We start from the raw sequence: 24,372 nt of genomic DNA, 5'->3' as shown, positions 1-24,372 counted from the left end.
CAAAAAAAAGACTTTCCCCATTGAATAAAATTGTTCAATGGGCTGAAATGAGGAAAATGGGTGCGCATTTGTTGCAAGCTACACAGATAGTCCATGTGGCGTCCGAGTTTTTCTCGCACCCATGGGCTTGCACTGGCGAGTCTCAGATGATATACGAGTTCAATTGCAGCATGCTGCGATTTTATGCGCACGTAGAATACGCCCGAGAAAAATATGGTGATGTGAGCTGCCCCATAGATTAACACTGGTTCGATTGCTATGCGATGTTTTTTCACATAGCACTCACCCGTATTCTACGCTAGTGTGACCCCGACCTGATACTATTCATCAGTATACAGATGAGCTTAAAAGTTTACATACCCTGGCAGAATATTAGCTTTCTTGGCCTTTTTTCAGAGAATATGAATGACTAGACGGTGGCCCGATTCTAACGCATCGGGTATTCTAGAATATGCATGTCCACGTAGTATATTGCCCAGTCACGTAGTATATTGCCCAGTCACGTAGTATATTGCCCAGTCATGTAGTATTTTGCCAAGTCACATAGTATAATGCTCCATGCAGTTATGGCCCCATAGATGCCTCATATAATGCTCCATGCAGTTATGGCCCCATCGATGCTCCATTTTTTGCTCCATGCAGTTCTTTATGGCCCCATAGATGCTCCATATAATGCTCCATACAATTATGGCCCCATATAATGCCCCATATATTGCTCCATGCAGTTATGGCCCCATAGATGCCCCATATATTGCTCCATGCAGTTATGGCCCCATAGATGCCCCATATAATGCTCCATGCAGTTATGGCCCCATAGATGCCCCATATAATGATCCATGTAGTTATTTATGGCTCCATACAGCATTGTGCCACATGAAATGCTGCTGCTGCAATAAAAAAAATCACATACTCGCCTCTCGTCGCTGCTCCTCAGCTGTCCCTGCCTGTCCCATGGTACCGCAGCTTCTTCGTGCCTGCGCGAGAAGGACCTGCCATGACGACATGGTCACATGATCGTGACGTCATGGCAGGTCCTTCTCACGCAGGCACGCAGGGCTTGTGATGACGTCGCGGTCACATGACCGTGATGTCATGGCAGGTCCTTCGCGCATACCATCCTTGCCACCGAAACCTGCCAGCGGAAGGTGAGTATATAAGGATTTTTTATTTTTTTAATTATTTTTAACATTAGATTTTTTTTACTATTGACGCTGCATAGGCAGCCTCAATAGTAAAAACTTGGTCACACAGGGTTAATAGCGGCGGTAACGGAGTGAGTTACCCACGGCATAACGCGGTCCGTTACTGCTAGCATTAACCCTGTGTGAGCCGTGACTATGGGGAGTATGGAGCGGGCGCCGGGCACTGACTGCAGGGGAGTAGGGAGGGACTAATCGGACCGTGGACGTCGCTGATTGGTCGCGGCAGCCATGACAGGCAGCTGGCGAAACCAATCAGCGACTTGCATTCCATGACAGACAGAGGCCGCGACCAATGAATATCCGTGACAGACAGAAGGACAGACAGAAGGACAGACAGAAAGACGGAAGTGACCCATAGACAATTATATAGTAGATAACACCAAAACTTTTCCTCCACTCATGGTCAGTGGTTGGGTGAAGCCATTTATTGTCAAACTACTGTCTTTTCTCTTAAATCAGAATGACAATCCAAAACATCCAAATGAACCTGATCAAAAGTTCACATACCCTGGTGATTTTGGCCTGATAATATGCACAGAAGTTAACACAAATGGGTTTGAATAGCTGCTAAAGGTAACATGCTTACCTGTGACTTGTTTGCTTGTAATTAGTGTGTGCATAAAAGTTGAGTGAGTTTCTGGGATCCATACAGACTCTTGCATCTTTCATCCAGCCACTGACGTTTCTGGATTGTGAGTCATGGGGAAAGCAAAAGAATTGTCACAGGATCTACAGAAAAAGGTAGTTGAACTGTAAAAAACAGGAAAGGGATACAAAAAGATATCCAAGGAATTGATAATGCCAGTTAGCAGCATTCAAACTGTGATTAACAAATGGAAAATCAGGGGCTCTGTAAAAACAAAACAGGTCAGGGATACCAACAAAAATGTCATCCACAACTGGCAGGAAAATTGTTCGGGATGCAAAGAAAAAACCACAAATAACATCAGCTGAAATACTGGACTCTCTGAAAACTAGCGGTGTGGCTGTTTCAAGAAGCACAATAAGGAGGCACTTGAAGAAAAATGGTCTGCATGGTTGCGTCACCAGAAAAAAGCCATTACTGCGCAAAAGCCACAAAGTATCTCACCTACAATGCACAAAACAGCACAGATACAAGCCTAAAAACCTCTGGAACAAGGTAATTTGGAGTGATGAGACCAAAATTGAACTTCTTGGCCACAACCATAAACATTACATTTGGAGAGAGGTCAACAAGGCCTATGATGAAAGGAACAGCATTCTTACTGTAAAGCACGAAGGTGGATCGCTGATGTTTTGGGGATGTGTGAGCTACAAAGGAACAGAAAATGTAGTCAAAGTTCTGGAGTGGCCATCTCAGTCTCCTGACCTCAATATCATTGAGCCACTCTGAGGAGATCTCAAGTGCACAGTTCAGGCGCTAGACAGCCCAGGAATTTACAGGAACTGGAGGCTTTTTGCCAAGAAGAGAGGGCAGCTTTACCATCTGAGAAAATAAAGAACCTCATCAACAACTACCACAAAAGACTTCAAGCAGTCATTGATGTTAGAGGGGGCAATACACAGTGTTAATAAATGGGGTATGTAAACTTTTGATCAGGGTCATTTGGATGTTTTAGGTTGCCATTTGGGTTGCCATTATAATGAGAAAACACAGTAGTTTGACAATAAATGGCTTCACCCAACCAATAACCATGAGTGGAGAAAAAGGTTTGGTGTTATTATTCATATTATCTGGAAAAAGGCCATGAAAGCAAAAATTCTGCTGGGGTATGTAAACTTTTGAGCACAACTGTACATAGTAAGAAAGTGGATACACTGGTGCTCATAAATAATAGGTAGACTGTAGCTGCTGATGGTAAGCCAGGCTCTTTGTATGCCTCTGTCTGGATTGCACAAATGCTGAAAACATCCTCCCATTGCTATGGCTCTCTTCGGGTACACGGAGATGTGGGCTCACTGCCAGCCCGCATCTCCGTGTACCCGAGGAGAGCCATAGCAATGGGAGGATGATCCCAAGGCTCTTTACTTCCTGCACAGAGCCTGTCCCACCACTGGATCATTGCACTGTGCACTACAAATATATATTTCATATGTGAAGTGTTTGAAGAAATGTTAACATTAATATATTGAATGTTTTTAGGCCCTTGTTTTTATGTTGACAGTAAAATATATGCATATCTTTTAGGCTTACAGCATTTGTATTTAGATGCTTTCTACAAGCCCGGCCCTTCATATATATAGATTCTGATATTTTAGATCAAGCAGTAGAATGGTTGGTACAACATCAAGATCCAAATACTGGCATATTTTCTGAACCTGGGCAAGTTATTCATTATGAATTACAAGGTGGCCAGAGTGGTCCCACGACCCTCACGGCTTACATAGTGACCTCACTGCTGGAAGATGAACTCTACAAGGTAAGCACAACCTTCAATATAAAGTTTTCTTTTGACACTGAAATGTTCCCGTTTAGCATTTGGTCCTGTAAGTGGGTGGCTGGAAACTTTCTTTTTCATTCCAAGCCCTGGGGTAGGGAAAGATGAGCGCTGTGTTAGGAGAAGGATTTGGAAGTGCCTGATGATGGTACCACAGCATGTGCAAAGACGGTGCAGTGCGGGAGGCCTCTGCACCAGTGTCATGGACAGGGGTCTGGGAAGCACCTAGCACAGGGGAAGAGACAGTGGTGTCACCTGCTGACACCAATTGGGATCCAGGCATTCAACCCACTGAATCAGATGCTTAGATGGCATGTGCCTGATCATGATGGTGGTGGTAAGGTTCTTAGTGTTCAGGTCTCTGCTTATCTTGGCATGTCATAGGTTGCAAATAATATATTTGTTTTTACTCAGAACTCTCTTTAAAAATTGTCCCAGACTGGGGGACACCTACCTCTTTGAAGGAAGAATTCTCAAGTCCCGGATAAACTGGATGACAATAGTAAATTTTTGGACAAAAAAATTTTGTTCACCTACATCAGGCAGAGTGTTTTTTCTTTTAATTTCAAGCCACCGTAACTTTACAGAAAGCAGGTTAACGTGTATGGATGACAATACAGTAAATTGTTCATCCCCCCTCCCAAAAAATAACACGGTCACCTGCAGCAGCTATATATTTAACAATGGACTGCAAAGCCCTAAGCCTGCCTAAAGGCTGCATTCAGCCACTCTCCCTACTCTAGTAGCTCACCCTAGGCTGAATGCAGAATGTATAAGGCTATGTGCACACGTTGCGGATTTTGCTGCGGATCCGCAGCGGATCCGCGGCTGTGGGTCCGCAGCAGTTTCCCATGAGTTTGCAGTACAATGTAAACCTATGGGAAACCGAAAACGCTGTGCCCATGCTGCAGAAAAAAACGCGCGGAAATGCAGCGGTTTACATTCCACAGCATGTCAATTCTTTGTGCGGAATCCGCAGCGGTTTTACACCTGCTCCATAATAGAAAACCGCAGTGGAATCCACACAAAATCCGCATAAAAACCGCGGTAAATCAGCGGTAAATCCGCAGGTAAAACGCAGTGTCTTTTACCTGCGGATTTCTAAAATCCGCTGCGGAAAAATCCACAGACGTCCATTCTACGTGTGCACATAGCCTAAGAAGGACTTTTTGTATGGTGGTTCAGCAACAGTGTCAATACCAGAAGACTCTGATTCCTGAAACTGTGCACACAGGCCTGGACAACTACTCTCTTGCTCCAATTTCAATTGTGCCTGAGCTGTGCAATAGCATCAGTGTGCAGAGGAAGGCGACGCCAGTCCTTTTATGACCTCTTATGAGGTAATGTGGACAACCAATCACAGTATTGCCACTATCAAGATGGCTGCAGCAACACAGCATGGCAGGTAATCTGCGCATGTTTATTGGCTGTTTCACAGGTGCCAAATATGCGGAGTGGCGATTTGTGCATTTAATCCGAGCACAAGACAATGTTCGGTGAGTGTCGAGCTCATCCGAGCACCCAGATATTCAAGTGATATCCGAGTATCATTGAGCACGTTCACTCTGAGGTGAAAATTGAAAAAGCTCCCCTCCCCACATTGAAATTTAAACCTGCAGTAAACAAACACAACTCAGTCATTGTTTTGGGGGTTTTCTTCTACAGTATTTATTAATTATTATTTAGTCCCTTAAGGGGGCTTAAACCTGCAATTGTCTGATTGCTTTTACTGTATACTGCAATACCACAGTTTTTAAGTATATAGAATGAATCACTGTCTCCTATGATGGCATACAGCACCGGATCCACATTCAGTACAGGAATACAGCATCATAACCACCCTCAATATGACGATATAGCACCAAACCCATTATAAGTGCATGATGTTCACACCAGAAGTGCTATCAGTGCATGAAAACATTTCCTGTATCAGCAATAGTATATGAATACAGCACCAGAACCACCAATGGTACAAGAATAAAGCAACATTAAAACCATCAGTACATGAATACAGCACCAGATCCATTATCAGTAGTGGTATACAGCATCTGAATCACCATCAGTACATGAAGACATCACCAGAACCACTAACAGTACATCAATACAGCACCATAACCACCAACAGTAAGTGAATATAACACCAAAGCTACTAATATTACATACATACATACTATCGGTACATAGAATACAGTACCAGCACCAACATCAGTACCTGAATACAGCACCAAGCTTAGTATAGCGATCAATTGCAATGTCATGTCAGCCCCCAAAATATTCATTGGCATCGCATGAACCTAGAAATTCTGGAACTGTTTTTAATAATAATAATAATAATAATAATAAGGGGATACTAGGAATTTTTCCCCTTTTTCCCCAGATCAACACCTGGTCGTCTAATGGTTAGACGGAGACCTGGAGAGACGTACAAGCGACAGTGTCTTGCACCCACTGTGAAATTTAGTGGAGGATCAGTGATGATCTGGGGATGCTTCAGCAAGGCTGGAATTGGGCAGGTTGTTCTTTGCGAAGGACATATGAATCAAGCCGCATACAAGGTTATCCTGGAAAAACAGTTGATTCCTTCTGCTCAGGCAATGTTCCCCAACTCTGAGGTCTGTTTTTTCCAGCCGGATAATGCGCCATGCCACACAGCTAGGTCAATCAAGGTGTGGATGAAGGACCACCACATCAAATACCTGTCATGGCCAGCCCAGTCTCCAGACCTGAACCCCATTGAAAAACCTCTGGATTGTATTCAAGAGGAAGATGGATAGTCACTCACAAGCCATCAAACAAAGAAGAACTGCTTAAATTTTTGTACCAGGAGTGGCATAAGATCACCGAAAAGCAGTGTGAAATACTGGTGGAAAGCATGCCAAGACGCATGAAAGCTGTGATTAAAAATCATGAAGAAATAGGTAGCTACTCTACCTATCATAATCAACTTAGTGGGCAGCACGGTGGCTTAGTGCATTTAAATCACACCAATGACAACATCTGTTTAGGGTTTATATAAAGAAAATTCTCCAATCAAACATATGGTTAATTATGCATGTATACGCACTAGGCCCAACAATAAATATGGTAGCAACTTTGCTAAATATATATGCAAGGAGAAACCTGAGTCCACGCTACTTGAAAAAAACATATAATTTTATTAAAATTATCAATCACAATTATAAACACACAAGTAATGGGCAAGAAAAATAGATGGGGTAAAACAGTGACAAATAGCCCAGAGATTGTGGGGCCAGAAGCGCTACATATAAGGTAATAAACAAAGGGTATTATAGAAATCATCAATGATGGTAAGTATAAACAGTAACTATCCTGTAAGAAGTGAAAAAGGTGTACGATTAACCAAAAATGGAAACTGCACAGATAGTTAGTCTAATTTGTGTAGTGTGTGTTTGCATGAAAGTGGGTCTCCATCAGTCTGTGCGCTATGGCAAAACTTACTTGAGCTCCACATCCATGCCAACCAACACACTTGAATATGGCAGTAGCCCGGGTAATAAACATACCCAGAAGTACATGAAAGCACACATTAATCAAGCAAGTGTAAGAGTGATAGTAGCACAAACAGTAAAAGTAAATTAAACAAATACCCACAACCACAAATGTAGTTGTAAGAGTGAACCGGCCTGCTGTCCCCAACGTATGTTTCGCAGATAGTTGCTTCCTCAGGGGGCATGGCATGATATATCATGTGTCCCTCCATATATGTCCGGTTCTTCCGATCACGTGGTCGGCAGGAACCATTCACAATAAGAGCGGCGGTGCATGATGCGCACCAGTGCCACAGAGTCCCACAGCTACTCATCCACCCATCAGTCTGATATGATCATGTGGGGTGGCCAGCACCTGGCCGCAACCACATAACTGCACCAGGCTGGGGAGAACAAGAGGATGATCAGGGCAGGACACAGGGAGAAAACTCATATGCGCTCAGATTGTGAACACCATGCAAAAAGTTTTATACATAGACAAAGTGCGTTCGAATCGTGAACCATGTCATATGCTGCAAAAATAGAGGATAATAGTAGTCACATATACATCCGCTGAGGGTTATAAAAAGGCCAGTAACAGAATTTGGCCACATAATAACATATATGTAAAAACACATTTTTCTCAATAATAGAATAGACAATAAGATGCGCATAAGTAAACATAAGTAGACATAAGCAGAGTACACTAGCTCACCAAAAAATGTAATAAAATATCACATAGATTAGTAGATGTTATGAGCAGCATAATTTGAAGTCCCTCTATATTCAATGGGTTTCTTCCAAGGGCAACACGCACATGGTAGTGTATATGGTTCAAAGATGCGCTGTGGTGGAGTGGATTTCCAAAACTTGGAGCATTGCAAGGAATCAAGAGATGTTAAACTAAATTGTTGTCACTGGAAAAAGGACAAATATGAAAAATAAAATTAAATAGGGAAACCAAAGTTAAAAGCCATAAAATATCAAATGAGGGAGATGGCAGAGACTAATAGGGTTATAGAGATCAAATTGAGGGTTTATAGGAAAGAGGCAAATCCCTGGGACTCATTGAATTCGTGGGCTGTCATTGTCCCCAACACGGTGATCCATCTACATTCCTTTTGTGCAAGGAGGCGCTTAGTATTACCTCCTCTAATTCCACATTGGATATGTTGGATTCCTCTCATCATGAAGGACTTAGGGTTGCAGTGATGGAACATTTTATAGTGCTGGGGTATCATTGTTAAATGGGACAGATCGGTTGCAGTTTCGGCGGCCATTATATCGCTCATGTGGTCTTTTGTACAAGTTTTGAGCTGAAATGATGTTACTCCGACTTACATTTTATTCTAGCTGCAAGTGGCATAATAGATTACTTGTGTGGTGATACATGTCATATACTGTTTTATGGAGTAAGTTTGAGTTCCATCTGCCAAATCGAAGCAAGCGGCCAGTTGGATATTTTTGCACGCAACACAGTTGCCGCAGAGAATACATCACTGTGGAGAACCACGAGATTTTTTTTTTTTTGTTTCAATATTTTTTATTTGGAAAACAAAAATTTCACAATAATCTCCCAACATAGGAGTACATAAAATACAAAAAAATTTGCATAATTATCAACGCTAACATTGTAATATGTGGGGAAAGCATTAATGTTGAATAATGAAAGATGAGACAAAGACAAGACAGAAACAAAAGGGAATAAGTGCATGTCCTACTACAGTTTAAAACCACTCTGCAATTAGTACAATAATAATACTCCTACTTAACAGTAAGCACTGATCGGTAATCAATAGTATCCAGGTCAGAGTTTTCACTCTTTCGATGATAGAAATAAAAAGTTATATCTCAGGGAGACAAAGTAAGAGCCAACTGCATTTGACCATCCGGACACAGTTCAAGCCATGGTGACCAGGTCTGGAAGAAGGAGTTCCAGCTATCAGTTCTTGTCGCTTGAATGCGTTCATATATCATGATAGTGTTCATTCTTTCTTTGACAAGGGATATTGAAAGTGCAGGAGATTTCCATTTTGACGCTATATGTATTTTGGTTGCCATTCCCAATAACACCACCAGTCTGTGCATTTTTTTCGATATCCCCTGCGGTTTTAATCCCAGAAGGAGGGTCAATGGATTCATTGATGTCTCTTTTTCAATCATCCTATCCAGTAGAAGCTTCACCTCCCGCCACAGATCAGCAACCACCGGACAGGACCACCATATGTGACTCATGTCCCCCGGTGCGTCACAACCCCTAAAGCATTTGTCAGAAACCAGTGGATATATGATATGCAGTCTCGTTGGGACCAGATATGTTCTATGTAAAACTTTAAGAGAAGATTCAACCAATGATACCTGATGGGAGCCCCTAGACAAGGCATCACAACAGCTCTGCCACTCCTTCAATGAGATATCAAACCCCAGATCTTCCTCCCATTGTCGCATAAATTTAAGCTTTTTCTCTTTCTGTACACTAGTAAAGGAAGAATACAGAAAAGAAATAACCCCCCCTCCCAGAGGATCATCCATACACCTCTGCTCGAACCCTGTAATCCTAATAGGTATTCCACTCGGTATAGTCTTTCTGACGAAATCAAAGATTTGGTTAGTGCGGAATATTTCTCGCACTGGCGGATCATACTTTTGATTAAACTCTTGTTTGGACAGGACTATGTTAAACGGGGAGCATAGATGTTTAATTGTGGTTATACCCCTGAGTGACCACCAGGAAAATGGTTGCGGGTCAAGACCCGGGGGGAAGGAGGGGTTGCCAAATAGTGAGTTTAGTGGCGTATTCTTGGTTTGCAATTCACTCTTGAACCTCTCCTTTCTCCAGAGGAGCAAAGACTGAGCCGCAAAAGGTGAAATATTAGTGATATGTTTAGGGAGTTTAGCCTCTGACCACATCAGGCCTAACAGAGAGTAGGGTCTTAGTTGAAAAGACTCCAGTTGTACCCATCTAGGTCTGTCAATTATGGAACATACTCTAGTTAGATGGGCAATCTGGGCTGCTTTAAAATAATTTATAAAGTTAGGTAAGGAGAATCCTCCCTTCTTCCGATGGATAAACATGATCTGTTGCTTGATCCTGGGTTTTTTCCCCTGCCATATAAATTTGGACACCATAGAGTGTATATCTCGTAGTATTTTTGAGGGAATTTGAATAGGGAGGGAGCGAAACAGATATAAAAACCTCGGGAGGGAAACCATTTTTATGGCATTTATTCTGCCTAACCATGAAAGTGTCAGTGACGACCATCTAGTCAAGTCTCTTTGGAAATTCTTTATAAGAGGGGCATAGTTCCATTTATACAGGGTGGATCTGTCAGACGTCAAGTTAATCCCCAGATAGGTTAGAAAATGTTCTTTTTTCTCAAACCCAAACTGTGACACTAAATACGCTTGGTCTTTTAAAGGTATGTTCAGGAAGAGAGCCTCTGATTTGTCTATGTTTATTTTAAGCCCCGATACCGACTCAAAGTCACGAAGTAAAGAGAATAAATTTGGAAGGGTGGTATGTGGGTTTGAAAGGGTTAGAAGCAGATCGTCAGCGAATAAACTTACTTTGTACTGATCGCCCAGATCCCTAGGTCCTAGGATGTTAGGGTTTTTCCTTATAGCCTCGGCGAGGGGCTCCATAACCAAGGCAAACAGTGCTGGCGAAAGAGGACAGCCCTGTCTAGTCCCTCTCATTATATTTATTGGGTTGGGCTTTAGCGACGGAAGCTTAAGATACGCAGTTGGCTGATCATAAAGTAAAGTTAGGCAATTGACTAGTTTGCTGGGAAGACCAAACAGTGATAATACCTCAAAGAGGTATGGCCATGACACAGAGTCAAAAGCCTTTTCGATGTCTAAGGCTAAAAGCATAGTAGGTCGCTGACTATTTGCTGCCGAATGTATAATATTTAAATTACGCCTTATATTATCAGGTCCCTGTCTCCGTGGTACAAAGCCCACTTGGTCTCTATGTACCAGTGAGGGGAGGACTTTGTTTAATCTACCTGTAATAATAGATGTAAATATCTTTAAATCTACATTAAGTAGCGAGATTGGTCTGTAATTTTTAGTTATCAGGTGATCTTTTTTGGGCTTGGGAATAACTGCTACATGTGCTATGTAAAATTCTGGAGGCATTTGTTTACCGTTTAATAGTGCGTTGCAGAATTTTGTAATGTGTGGAATAAGGGTTTCTTTAAATTTTTTGTAGTACGGCGCTGTAAGGCCATCAGGCCCAGGAGCTTTATCAGACTTTAGTGTTTGGAGTGTTAATTCTACATCCTCGTCAGTTATCTCAGCTTGTAATAACTGGGAAGAGGAGTCGTTAAGTTTGGGGAGAGACAGACTCTGGAGGAAAGTTTGTAAAGAATGCGGGGGAGGGGGCCTAGGTGAAGAGTATAAATTTTGATAAAAATTATGGAACTCAGTATAAATATCCTCAGGATGAGCAGAGATATTTCCATCGCTTTTTCTAATCGAGTGGATAGCGTTTAGAGTTTCTTTTTGTCGTAATTGTCGCGCTAATAGTTTGCTTGGCTTATTTGCCATTCTATAAAAAGAGGCTTTCGTCCATGCCAGGGCCCGCTCCGTTCTGTGAGTGAGAACAGCATTTAACTGAAGTTTAACGTCTTGTATCTGCTTAATTAGATACCTTGAGGAGGATTGTTGATTTGCTTGTTCAAGATTAAGTAATTTATTTTCTAGATTAATTTGCAACTCGGATCTATTTTTTTTCCTAGCTGCTGCCAATTTAATAATAGTGCCTGTGATAAATTTTTTATGTGCTAACCAAACGTTCCCCGGAGATGTCTCTTCATTCACGTTCGTTTGAAAGTATAGCTTAAGATCCTTACTTATGGACGCCGCTATGTCCGGATCTGTCAAAAGAGAGTTGTTTAGTCGCCACCTGAACAATTTAGATGCGTTAGCAGTAAACTTGAAAACAGTAAAAACTGCATCATGATCCGACCAAGAGGACGGAATATGACGGGAGAACTGAACCCCCAGTAATGTGTTTGCTGTGGCTATATGTAAATCAATTCTCGAGTAAGTTTTATGTACCGTAGACATAAAAGTGTATCCCTTTGTAGAGCTATTCATCTCCCTCCAAACGTCAACTAATCGATGCTCACTCATCAGCCTAATTATTTTTCGCCTGTCTCTTCTAGATATGTCTGTTCGTTTTGCTGCAGTGCAATCTAGTGCAGGATCCAAAGTGAGGTTAAAATCCCCGCACCAGATCAGATGCTGATAGGATATTGCCGACATCTTTGATAATATTAATCTAAATACTAGCAACTGAGTTGTAGTGGGCATGTAGCTGTTAACTATACAGAGGCTTTGTCCTTGTAATTTGCCATGGATGATGATGAATCTTCCCTCCGGGTCCTCGATAGTGCCCTCTATCTGAAATGGTAGACTATTTTTAAATAATATGGCCACACCCCTAGTCTTACGTTCCCAAGTCGCGAGATAAAAACGAGAGTAGTTGGAGTCAAGATATTTAGGGCTGGAGGTTTTTGAGAAATGGGTCTCCTGTAAGCATATAATGTCCGGTCCGTGTTTGTGATAGTCTAGAAAAGCTTTTTTGCGTTTCATGGGTGAATTGAACCCATGTACATTGTGGGACAATACTCTACACATAGGTAAAAGCTCTATTACCGCTAATGATCCGCCAGTGACTTTTATCCGATTTCAACAACTTGCCAGGAGATCGCATTAAAGATAAGTAGAGCAGTAAGTCATATGCACATCTGTTAAGAGACATAAGGGAGAAAACAACACAAAGGGAGACAAAAACATTAGACAAAGAACATTTAAACATTTGGGTTAAATACCCTTTGTAGGCAGCGTTCCAGGATCCCATAATAAAAGGAACCCCAGAAGTCGGCCTGGTCGGGCAACATGCACCAAGGCCCAACAGCCTAACCCTTGCTAATTAAAAAAAATTATACATAAGTGGAAAATATGTTACTCATAGTTTATAACCAATTACGAAGTGTAACTTCAAAACGTCACTGGTTGACTTTACCGTATACCATCCAGGGCAATCCTTCATAAGATTACGGTACAAAAATAAAGGCACCACAGTTTCAATCATAAAGGAGATCACCGTATGTTTTCAGGAGTAAGTCAGGTAACTCGCATATTCTGGCTCCTGGTCCTAGGGATCTGTATCCATTCTCTCTGCGGGCGTGGTCTACGCTTCGGTTGAGGAGGAATGGGGTCCAAGACTTGTATTTCCGCGCGTTCAAGAGCTTTTATTCCTTCTTCCAAAGACCGGCATATAAAAGATTCACCTTTATGAGAAAATAATAAAGCAAACGGGAACCCCCATCTGTACTTAATATCCAGCGCCTGAAGTGCTGCTGTAACTGGTTTGAGTGCCCTTCTTCTCGCAAGCGTAGAGGGTGATAAATCAGCAAAAAGTCGCACTGTATTAGGTAGCCCAGGTAGGGATGACATTTCCCTGGTTGCCGAGAGAATTAGGTCTCTGGATTCTTCATAATGCATTTTAAGCACTACATCCCTAGGAAATTCATTCGTCTTAGGCCTGCCCAAGGCTCTGTGTATCCTTGTGATGTGAAGCAGAGCAGGATCTACATCTGGGAGTAGTGCTTTAAACAGTGCTGTAGCAGTGTCTTTTAGGGCTATGATAGTCTCCGGGAGGCCTCTAATGCGTATATTGCCTCTACGTGACCTATTCTCAAAGTCCTCACACTTTAGCTCCAGGTCTATTATGCGCTCAGTGTGTACCTTAATGTTCTCCTGATCCTCCTCCAGGGCCCCTAATGCCTCCTCCATCTTGCCCTCCAGATTGGAGGTACGCTGTATGATGTCCTGAATTTGTGCTGTGACATTGTGCATTGCTGATTTCAGCTCAGATCGGAATGTCTCCTGCAGAGCCTTTATCAGGGTTGCCGTGGGGACCACCGTCTCCCCTGCTGTGCTAGTGTCCTCCGTTTCAGCGTCGCTGCTCACCGCTGTGAGGGAAGCTGAGGGTTGCGCTGCTGCGGCGGCCATCTTGCCCACGCCGCTGTGTAACAGGAGCTCTTCTATTGTGCGGCTTGCCGCTTGTCCTGCTCCTCCTTTCCTCGGCATTATCGTTCCAGCGGCACCCCGCAGTAAGTCCCCGCTATTTCTGTAGCTTATAGCTATGTTTCCAGTGCTGGGTAGGGTTATATTGGTCCGCTGGGATGCGGAGCTCAGCCGGCCATGTCTGACCTCACCAAGACCCGCGCATGCGCCTCAGAACCACGAGATTTTAAGTGGGTTTTTATTATTGGGGGCATTGTGACGGTGCTCCAGTATGTCACCCAAATTTCTACTTCTAGAGGTCATGAGTGGTATTCCTGCAGATGCTTAGTGTTGGCTCTGTTTGCAAGATGCTCCAATGTCGTTGGAGGCATTCCCTTACTATGAAACATACGTTGGGCCAGTGGCCAGTTCACTCTTACAACTACATCTATGGGTATTTGTTAAATTTACTTTTACTGTTTGTATTACTATCTCATTTAATGTGTGCTTTCATGCAGTCCTGGGTGTGTTTATCACCCGGGCTACTGCCATACTCAAGTTTATTGGCCATGGATGTGGAGCTCAGTTAAATTTTGCCATAGTGCACAGACTGATGGAGACCCACTTCCATGCAAACTTCACATGGGCCTTTCTTCTCTCTATCGACAAATCACAGTTGACAATACCAAAGAGAACAATATAGGGGGATTACATTGTCAAACTCTTGCTCCCTGTTAGATAAAGTTATGACTACCGTAATTGAAATTGTGACGAAAATTTGTTTTCTTTTCAGAATCTCTATCAGAGCATCATTGATAAAGCTATTCAGTACCTTGAAAGCACATTTGATGACGGCATAGCTAATAATTACACACTGTCTGTTGTGGTCTATGCTCTATCACTTGCCAAGAGCAACAAAGCAGAAGCTGCTCTGAATGAGCTAAATTCAAGAGCAATCACTACAGGTATAGACAATTTAATGTAAACTAATAATTATTGATTCATCTTTAGTGTCAAAATCGGGAAATTGTGGGGTTGCTGATCTGAGGCCCATTTACTGGTGATGACCACTTCCAATGATATTTTGTTTAAGGTCCCATTTTGGTGTTTTTTTTTATTTCAGCATTTCTTAGCTATCACTAGTGCATTAAAATACTGTTTGTAGTCTTCTGCCGTTTCCAGCACTATTCCGATCCCCCTCCTGCATCGTGTGACCGTAGCTCTTTCTTACCGCATCTCACCTTGAATTGTTTCTTAATATAAGTCTGAGAGCCTTGTTCAAAGTCCACGTTCACACTATCAGTATTTGGTCAGTATTTCACATCAGTATTTCTAAGTCACAACCAGGAGTGGAACAGTCAGAGGAAAAGTATAATAGAAACACGTCACCAATTCTGTATTTATCACCCTCTCTTGGTTTTGACCACTCCTGGTAAAATACTGACCAAATACCCAATGTGTGCATGTGGCCTAACTCTGAAAATCTGACATTGAGAAAGTGGTTTCTGGTTATATAGATGATGTGTAGTAATTTGGCTAATCAAAACTGTGGCCACATGATGCAGAAATGGGCCAGAGCAGCACTGTGAACGGCAGAAGACAGTGACTGGTAAGTATTTTAGTGCAAACAGTGTGCATACATTACTGATAGCTACCTCTGTAGAGATTTCCTCTGTACCTAAATTCGCTCTGCCTGTTTGCGGGGGTTGGCACCCTAAAAATTCCTGCGCAATTGGCGCCCCCGCTCTCGTCGTCTGGCCCTGATATGCCCTAATGCTGCCAGATGGTAACCACTGCAAAATTGCAAATAAGCTGCTAAGAAACAGGCAGAACGTACAGAGACTAATAGATATGAACCATAGCACCTAGTCAACAAAGTGTTAATAAGAAAACACAAAACATGTGTAAATCCCCAATAAAGTACATAGACTGCCTGTTTCTTAGCAGCTTATTTGCAATTTTGCAGTGGTTACCATCTGGCAGCATTAGGGCATATCAGGGCCAGACGACGAGAGCGGGGGCGCCAATTGCGCAGGAATTTTTAGGGTGCCAACCCCCGCAAACAGGCAGAGCGAATTTAGGTACAGAGGAAATCCCACAGGAAGTCTACAGGCTAGATGGGGATATGTGCAATTATGTACTGAGTGTGTGTTACTGCTGATCCAAAAAGTACACACGTACGCATTATATTTATGTGCGTTAAGTACTTAGCACACTGGTCAATGTTATTTGTTTGTCTGTTTGTATGGTCTGCTGTTTGTCTATCCAATTCCACACTTGAGGGTTGTTTAGGGTGAGTCAGGGCTAGTCCACGTTGAGCAGGGGCGCCATTGCGCAGGTCTCATAGGGTGCCAACCTCCGCAGCAAGGTAGGGCACAGATAGCCTACGCATTAGGGACTGAGAGCACCCTGTATCTTTATTCAGCCAAACAGTAGCCTTTTTTAGGTCGTGATTGTTGTATTTTTTTATCTTAAATATTAGTAAATGTTACGTTTTATTGTGTATTGTATTTAATAGTTTATTTAGTGCTTTAGTCGGTGAATTAATTGTTTTTTTGGGCACTTACATTAATTGTTTCTGTGATACTGTGTACTGGCCGCAAGACGTTTGGGTCAATGTTATTTTGCTTGCAGACAAGAAAAATCACATTATAATTTCCCATAATGTATATTTAGTGAAGTATTATATTTGATGAAAATATGTTCTTTGTGTTCTATGTAAGTTAGTAATTAGGACGTAAGTACTGATCCATTGGACAAACCTCAATGCTATTTTATACCAACCATTGTGTGTCTAGGAAATATGAAGTACTGGTCTTCATCAAATCAGCAAACGTACACTTACTGGCAGCCAAGAACAACCGATATTGAGACAGCAGCCTATGCCCTGCTTTCCTTCTACCAGCAGGGTAGAATCAGTGATGGCCATTTTGTCATGAAATGGCTGAGTGAACAAAGAAATCATCTTGGAGGATATGGATCTACTCAGGTAATGAAAATTGAAAAAGTTTAAATAATGTAATGAAAAAAAAAGTTTAAATAATGGTTCATTTATTTTTTTCTACTTTGTGAATATCTATAAGAAGCATAAAAGGGCTTGTTTAAGGATGTCTTTTTATTTTCTGAGGGGCCAAATTGATGTATCATACACATTTGAAATCTTTTCACTGTTTTTATTGGGAAATTAATCATGCTTATTTTCCTTCTCCATCCCTTCTTAATATTGCTTCTTTGGCTTCCTCCTTAATGAGTTGGGTTTCCATCTGTCCACATGTGACTGCCCTGCAGTGAAGAGCCAAGAGACCATGTTGGTCAACAAAGCATTGTCTCCCCAAGTGTCGCTACACACCATAACCGGCCTGCTGCCATGCACTACACTTCGAGATCTTCCCTATCATAATAATGTTTATTGCATGAACACATTCTACAGGGCGGTACTATAAACAGGAGGCCAGGTCCAGTCTCCTACTGCCCCATGGCACTTTGCTAAAGGAGATGTATGCTACACCAGGAAGGTTGTTCACGTAGGCATGGTATTAAATGTGATCGTTGACATTATGTATGAATTATGAATTTTGTATTGTACGTCATCTTCATGTTCTCTGACAATGTTTTATTTTTCTTCCTAAGGACACAGTAATGGCTCTGCAGGCTCTTTCCAAGTACCAGAGTGGTGCTGAGGGTACAACATCACTTACATTGACAGTGACTGGATCAGGTTCATTTGTGACAAAAACATTTCAGTTGAACAGCAACAATTATTTAGAGCTACAACGGCAGCAGGTGGGAGAAAAATATATTCATTCAGTATTTATAAGATACATATAGTGCAGATATATCTTTATTTCTAACCTAGTCTTACTCCCTGGGCTTTAACGACTCAATATAAGCTAAGGTTAGGTTCACACTAGCATTCCTAGGATTCTGCTCTTCTTTTCTATGATAAGAAAATTGGAATGGAATTCAATAAATAGATTTATTACATGACACAATGCACCCAATAGACCCAATTGACTTTATTGGGGTTCATTAGGTTTCCATTCGGCTTGACTGTCATTCTCAACAAAAAAGTATCTCAGCATGCTGCACGTTTTCTTCTGATTAAAGAGGTGTAAAGTGCAACGTAACCTCAGACACAAACATGAATGAAACCTAAATTATAGTACAAGCTATAATACCGTATGTCACCCTCTGAAGTTTATGAGATACCATTGAACCATGTATCTCGACTTAAGGGCTCTCTCCCACGAGAATATCAGATGGCCAAATGCTATCCGATGTTTTATCGGATAGCACTCGGCCTAATGTTATACTACGTGGCAGTGCAAATCTGCAATTTTTTTCTCATGCAGAATCGGTATGCTGCAAATGGCTCCGATATATTCAGATCACATACACCCATACAAGTCTATAGGTGCATGTGAAAAATCAGATTGCACACGGATGTTATCTGAGAACAGACTGATATCCATGGACTCAGACAATAGAGAAGATGGAAAAATAAAGTTCGTCATCTTCTCTAAACCTGTACTGCGATTCTGTCATGCGAGAGAATTAGATCACACTAAGGTGACACTTGTATCGAACACTGACAGAATTTGACCCCAGTGTCATTAGCATAATAGGCCCGATTTTCTCGCATTAGAGAATATATGGCTTTCAGTCGCAATCTAATAAAATTCAATAGAGAAAAATTATTTTTATCTACTATTAAACATGTTGCTTTAGGGGAAAAAATATGGTGCCATATCAAGGCAAATTCTGAAGGAACCCATTGACCTAATTTTTTACGCAAAGATTTTTGTTGTGAAAGATCGCAGAAAGCTCAATACACCCTTCACACTAGTATGAGCAAAGCCTTTCAAAAAGTTATGTCGTCAATAATATGAGGTTGAAAGTGGAAGCGCTTATGTCAATATTAACTTTGTGTTTTGTTAAAACAGATTATTGTACCGCAGCCCCTTTTTATTAACGCCACTGCTGTTGGAAGAGGATTAGCTATTTTTCAGGTACAAAATTCTATCAACATGTTTATGGACCTTTTTGTGATTAGTATTCTAAAATTATTGAATTGAGAGTATGCTTGATGTTTATACTGTATACAACAGGGGTCAACCTGCAGTATTTCACCTGTTTTGATACTACAACTCCTAGCATGCGCTGACAGCCAAATGCTAGGAGTTTCATTAGAGCTGGAGTGGCACAGGTTGGTCTCCCCTGGTTCAAAAGATACTAATAGAGAAATACATTTTTTTTGTTTCATGTACTAAACTACATGTTGCTTTCTGTTATACATACAGTGGCTTGCAAAAGTATTCACGCCCATTGGCTTTTTACCTATTTTGCTACATTACAATCTGTGTTTTAATATTTATCAAAATCCGATGTGTGTGTGATTCATCAGCACTAAATAGTTTAAGTTGGTGAAGTGAGAAAAATATAAGCATAAATTAAATGTATAAGATCAAATACCGTATATACTCGAGTATAAGCCGACCCGAGTATAAGCCGACCCCCCTAATTTTGCCACAAAAAACTGGGAAAACTTATTGACTCGAGTATAAGCCTAGGGTGGAAAATGCAGCAGCTACCGGTGAATTTCAAAAATAAAAATAGATGCTCCATACCGTTCATTATGGCCCCATAGCTGTGCCATATAGTGCTCTACACCGTTCATTATTGCCCCATAGCTGTGCCATATAGTGCTCTGCACCATTATTGCCCCATAGCTGTGCCATATAGTGCTCTGCACCGTCCATAATTGCCCCATAGCTGTGCCATATAGTGCTCTGCACCATTATTGTCCCATAGCTGTGCCATATAGTGCTCTGCACCATTATTGCCCCATAGCTGTGCCATATAGTGCTCTGCACCATTATTGTCCCATAGCTGTGCCATACAGTGCTCTGCACCATTATTGCCCCATAGCTGTGCCATATAGTGCTCTGCACCATTATTGCCCCATAGCTGTGCCATATAGTGCTCTGTACCATTATTGCCCCATAGCTGTGCCATATAGTGCTCTGCACCATTATTGTCCCATAGCTGTGCCATATAGTGCTCTGCACCATTATTGTCCCATAGCTGTGCCATACAGTGCTCTGCACCATTATTGCCCCATAGCTGTGCCATATAGTGCTCTGCACCATTCATTATTGCCCCATAGCTGTGCCATACAGTGCTCTGCACCATTCATTATTGCCCCATAGCTGTGCCATATAGTGCACTGCACCATTATTGCCCCATAGCTGTGCCATATAGTGCTCTGCACCATTATTGCCCCATAGCTTTGACATATAGTGCTCTGCACCATTATTGCCCCATAGCTGTGCCATATAGTGCTCTGCACCATTATTGCCCCATAGCTGTGCCATATAGTGCTCTGCACTATTATTGCCCCATAGCTGTGCCATACAGTGCTCTGCACCATTGCCCCATAGCTGTGCCATATAGTGCTCTGCACCGTCCATTGTTGCCCCATAGCTGTGCCATATAGTGCTCTGCACCGTCCATTATTGCCCCATAGCTGTGCCATATAGTGCTCTGCACCGTCCATTATTGCCCCATAGCTGTGCCATATAGTGCTCTGCACCGTCCATTATTGCCCCATAGCTGTGCCATATAGTGCTCTGCACCATTATTGCCCCATAGCTGTGCCATATAGTGCTCTGCACCATTATTGCCCCATAGCTGTGCCATATAGTGCTCTGCACCATTATTGCCCCATAGCTGTGCCATACAGTGCTCTGCACCATTGCCCCATAGCTGTGCCATATAGTGCTCTGCACCGTCCATTATTGCCCCATAGCTGTGCCATATAGTGCTCTGCACCGTCCATTATTGCCCCATAGCTGTGCCATATAGTGCTCTGCACCATTATTGCCCCATAGCTGTGCCATATAGTGCTCTGCACCATTATTGCCCCATAGCTGTGCCATATAGTGCTCTGCACCATTATTGCCCCATAGCTGTGCCATACAGTGCTCTGCACCATTGCCCCATAGCTGTGCCATATAGTGCTCTGCACCGTCCATTATTGCCCCATAGCTGTGCCATACAGTGCTCTGCACCGTCCATTATTGCCCCATAGCTGTGCCATATAGTGCTCTGCACCATTATTGCCCCATAGCTGTGCCATATAGTGCTCTGCACCATTATTGCCCCATAGCTGTGCCATACAGTGCTCTGCACCATTGCCCCATAGCTGTGCCATATAGTGCTCTGCACCATCCATTATTGCCCCATAGCTGTGCCATATAGTGCTCTGCACCATTATTGCCCCATAGCTGTGCCATATAGTGCTCTGCACCATTATTGCCCCATAGCTGTGCCATACAGTGCTCTGCACCATTGCCCCATAGCTGTGCCATATAGTGCTCTGCACCATTACTGCCCCATAGCTGTGCCATATAGTGCTCTGCACCATTACTGCCCCATAGCTGTGCCATATAGTGCTCTGCACCGTCCATTATTGCCCCATAGCTGTGCCATATAGTGCTCTGCACCGTCCATTATTGCCCCATAGCTGTGCCATATAGTGCTCTGCACCATTATTGCCCCATAGCTGTGCCATATAGTGCTCTGCACCATTATTGCCCCATAGCTGTGCCATATAGTGCTCTGCACCATTATTGCCCCATAGCTGTGCCATACAGTGCTCTGCACCATTGCCCCATAGCTGTGCCATATAGTGCTCTGCACCGTCCATTATTGCCCCATAGCTGTGCCATACAGTGCTCTGCACCGTCCATTATTGCCCCATAGCTGTGCCATATAGTGCTCTGCACCATTATTGCCCCATAGCTGTGCCATATAGTGCTCTGCACCATTATTGCCCCATAGCTGTGCCATACAGTGCTCTGCACCATTGCCCCATAGCTGTGCCATATAGTGCTCTGCACCATCCATTATTGCCCCATAGCTGTGCCATATAGTGCTCTGCACCATTATTGCCCCATAGCTGTGCCATATAGTGCTCTGCACCATTATTGCCCCATAGCTGTGCCATACAGTGCTCTGCACCATTGCCCCATAGCTGTGCCATATAGTGCTCTGCACCATTACTGCCCCATAGCTGTGCCATATAGTGCTCTGCACCATTACTGCCCCATAGCTGTGCCATATAGTGCTCTGCACCGTCCATTATTGCCCCATAGCTGTGCCATATAGTGCTCTGCACCGTCCATTATTGCCCCATAGCTGTGCCATATAGTGCTCTGCACCATTATTGCCCCATAGCTGTGCCATATAGTGCTCTGCACCATTATTGCCCCATAGCTGTGCCATATAGTGCTCTGCACCATTATTGCCCCATAGCTGTGCCATACAGTGCTCTGCACCATTGCCCCATAGCTGTGCCATATAGTGCTCTGCACCGTCCATTATTGCCCCATAGCTGTGCTGCTGCTGCTGCTGCAATAAAAATAATAAAACACATACTCGCCTCTCTTGCCGCAGCTCCTCACATCCCGTTCCGGCGTCTCTCTGCACTGACTGATCAGGCAGAGAGCGGCGCGCACACTATATGCGTCATCGCGCCCTCTGACCTGCACAGTCAGTGCGGAGAGACGCCGGGAAGATGGAGACAGCGCCCGGCGTGTGGAACGAGGGAAGGTAAATATGTAATACTTACCTGCTCCCGGCGTCCCGCTCCTTCCCCCGGACAGCTGGTCTTCGGTGCCGCAGCTCTTCCTCTGTCAGCGGTCACCGGCACCGCTTCATTAGAGAAATGAATAGGCGGCTCCACCCCTATGGGAGGTGGAGCAGCCTATTCATTTCTCTAATGAGCGGTCCCACGTGACCGCTCAGGGGAAGAGGCTGCGGCACCCGGAGACCGTGGGACGGGCAGGGGGAGCGACAGGAGCCCCGGAAGCAGGTGAGTATATGACGGTGCTCACCCGCCGACCCCACCACCGATCATGACTCGAGTATAAGCCGAGGGGGCACTTTCAGCCCAAAAATTTGGGCTGAAAATCTCGGCTTATACTCGAGTATATACGGTAACTAAAAATTGGCATGTACATATGTTTCCACCCCTTTCGCGATGAAGCCCCTAAAAATTTCTGGTGCAAGCAATTACCTTCATAAGTCACATGCTTAGTGAAAAGAACTATGCACAATCTAAGTGTCACATGGTCTGTCAGTATAAACACACCTTTTCTGAAAGGCCACAGAGGCTGCAACACCATTAAGCAAGAGGCACCACTAACCAAACAACACCATGAAGATCAAGGAGATCTCCAAACAAGTCAGGGACAAAGTTATTGAGAAGTCCAAGTCAGTGTGTTGGGTTATTAAAAAAATCCCATTCTCTTATGATTCTATGTAGCACCTTCAAATTCATTATCATCAAATGGAAAGAACATGGTGCCCCAGCAAACCTGCCAAGAGAGGGCCGGCTACCAAAACTCTCAGCCCGGGCAAGGAGGGCATTAATCAGATAAGCAGCACAGAAACCAAACGTAACCCTGAAGGAGCTGTAGAGTTCCCAGCAGACCCTGGAGTATTTGTCTATGTGGCCACAACAAGTTGTGGGCCGAAAAAAGCCTTTAATTACACCCACAAATTGTATGGCTTGTTTTGAGTTTGCCAAAAGACGTGAAATACTCACCAAACGTGTGCAGGAAGCTGCTGTGGTCAAATGAGACCAAAAGTAAAGATTTTGACCACCAAGGTGAACACTATGTCTGGCGCCAAACCCAAAACAAAGAAAAAGAAAGCCACTGAACAAATGTTCGCACACCACCTGATACGTATCAAAAAGGAACAACTTTATTGGGTAACACAACACGATAAAAGCATTTAAAAACAATATAACACAACTCCCCCCATCAGGCCCATAAAGCTCTTAAGTATATATATTTCCATGCTATGTAAAGCCGGCTGTGTTGAACAGATAAGGTACCACGTGATATCTCTTGAAATAATGAAAGAATGAAGAAATGAAAAACCAGGCATCCAGAAGATCTGGGTCCAAATGCCCCACATGGAAACCCGGAGGGGGGAAGGAGAAGGAGAGCAACACGCCCAACCCCCTCAAATGGAATCCCCAAAAGAGCCTAAACAACTGTGGCGTCCTGTATGTGAGTGCCTAAGATATATGATAGTACCTCGCCACCTTGTACGATGTGATCAGGAAGAACAATGTCAAGACGCACTCTGCAGGAAGACCCTTCGGCTCACATGTATGGTACAACAACAGCCATATAGTCACCTTCAATAAGGACAACAAGAGCAGGCCCG

The 24,372-nt window shown here is 43.1% G+C and overlaps 1 protein-coding gene across 1 annotated transcript in view; it reads left to right on the top strand.

Annotated features, from left to right (window-relative positions):
- Window positions 1-24,372, top strand: part of LOC143807873 (CD109 antigen-like) — a 159,120-nt gene that overhangs the window by 117,814 nt on the left and 16,934 nt on the right. Inside the window, exons 26-30 of the mRNA XM_077289890.1 lie at window positions 3,373-3,604; window positions 14,924-15,095; window positions 16,929-17,119; window positions 17,761-17,913; window positions 19,074-19,139. Of these exons, the coding sequence (XP_077146005.1) occupies window positions 3,373-3,604; window positions 14,924-15,095; window positions 16,929-17,119; window positions 17,761-17,913; window positions 19,074-19,139 (814 nt within the window). The remainder of the gene's footprint in view (window positions 1-3,372; window positions 3,605-14,923; window positions 15,096-16,928; window positions 17,120-17,760; window positions 17,914-19,073; window positions 19,140-24,372) is intronic.

The sequence above is a fragment of the Ranitomeya variabilis genome, chromosome 2, assembly GCF_051348905.1.
Source record: "Ranitomeya variabilis isolate aRanVar5 chromosome 2, aRanVar5.hap1, whole genome shotgun sequence".
Classification (NCBI taxonomy): Eukaryota; Metazoa; Chordata; class Amphibia; order Anura; family Dendrobatidae; genus Ranitomeya; species Ranitomeya variabilis.
This window is presented reverse-complemented; position numbering and strand designations above follow the sequence as displayed.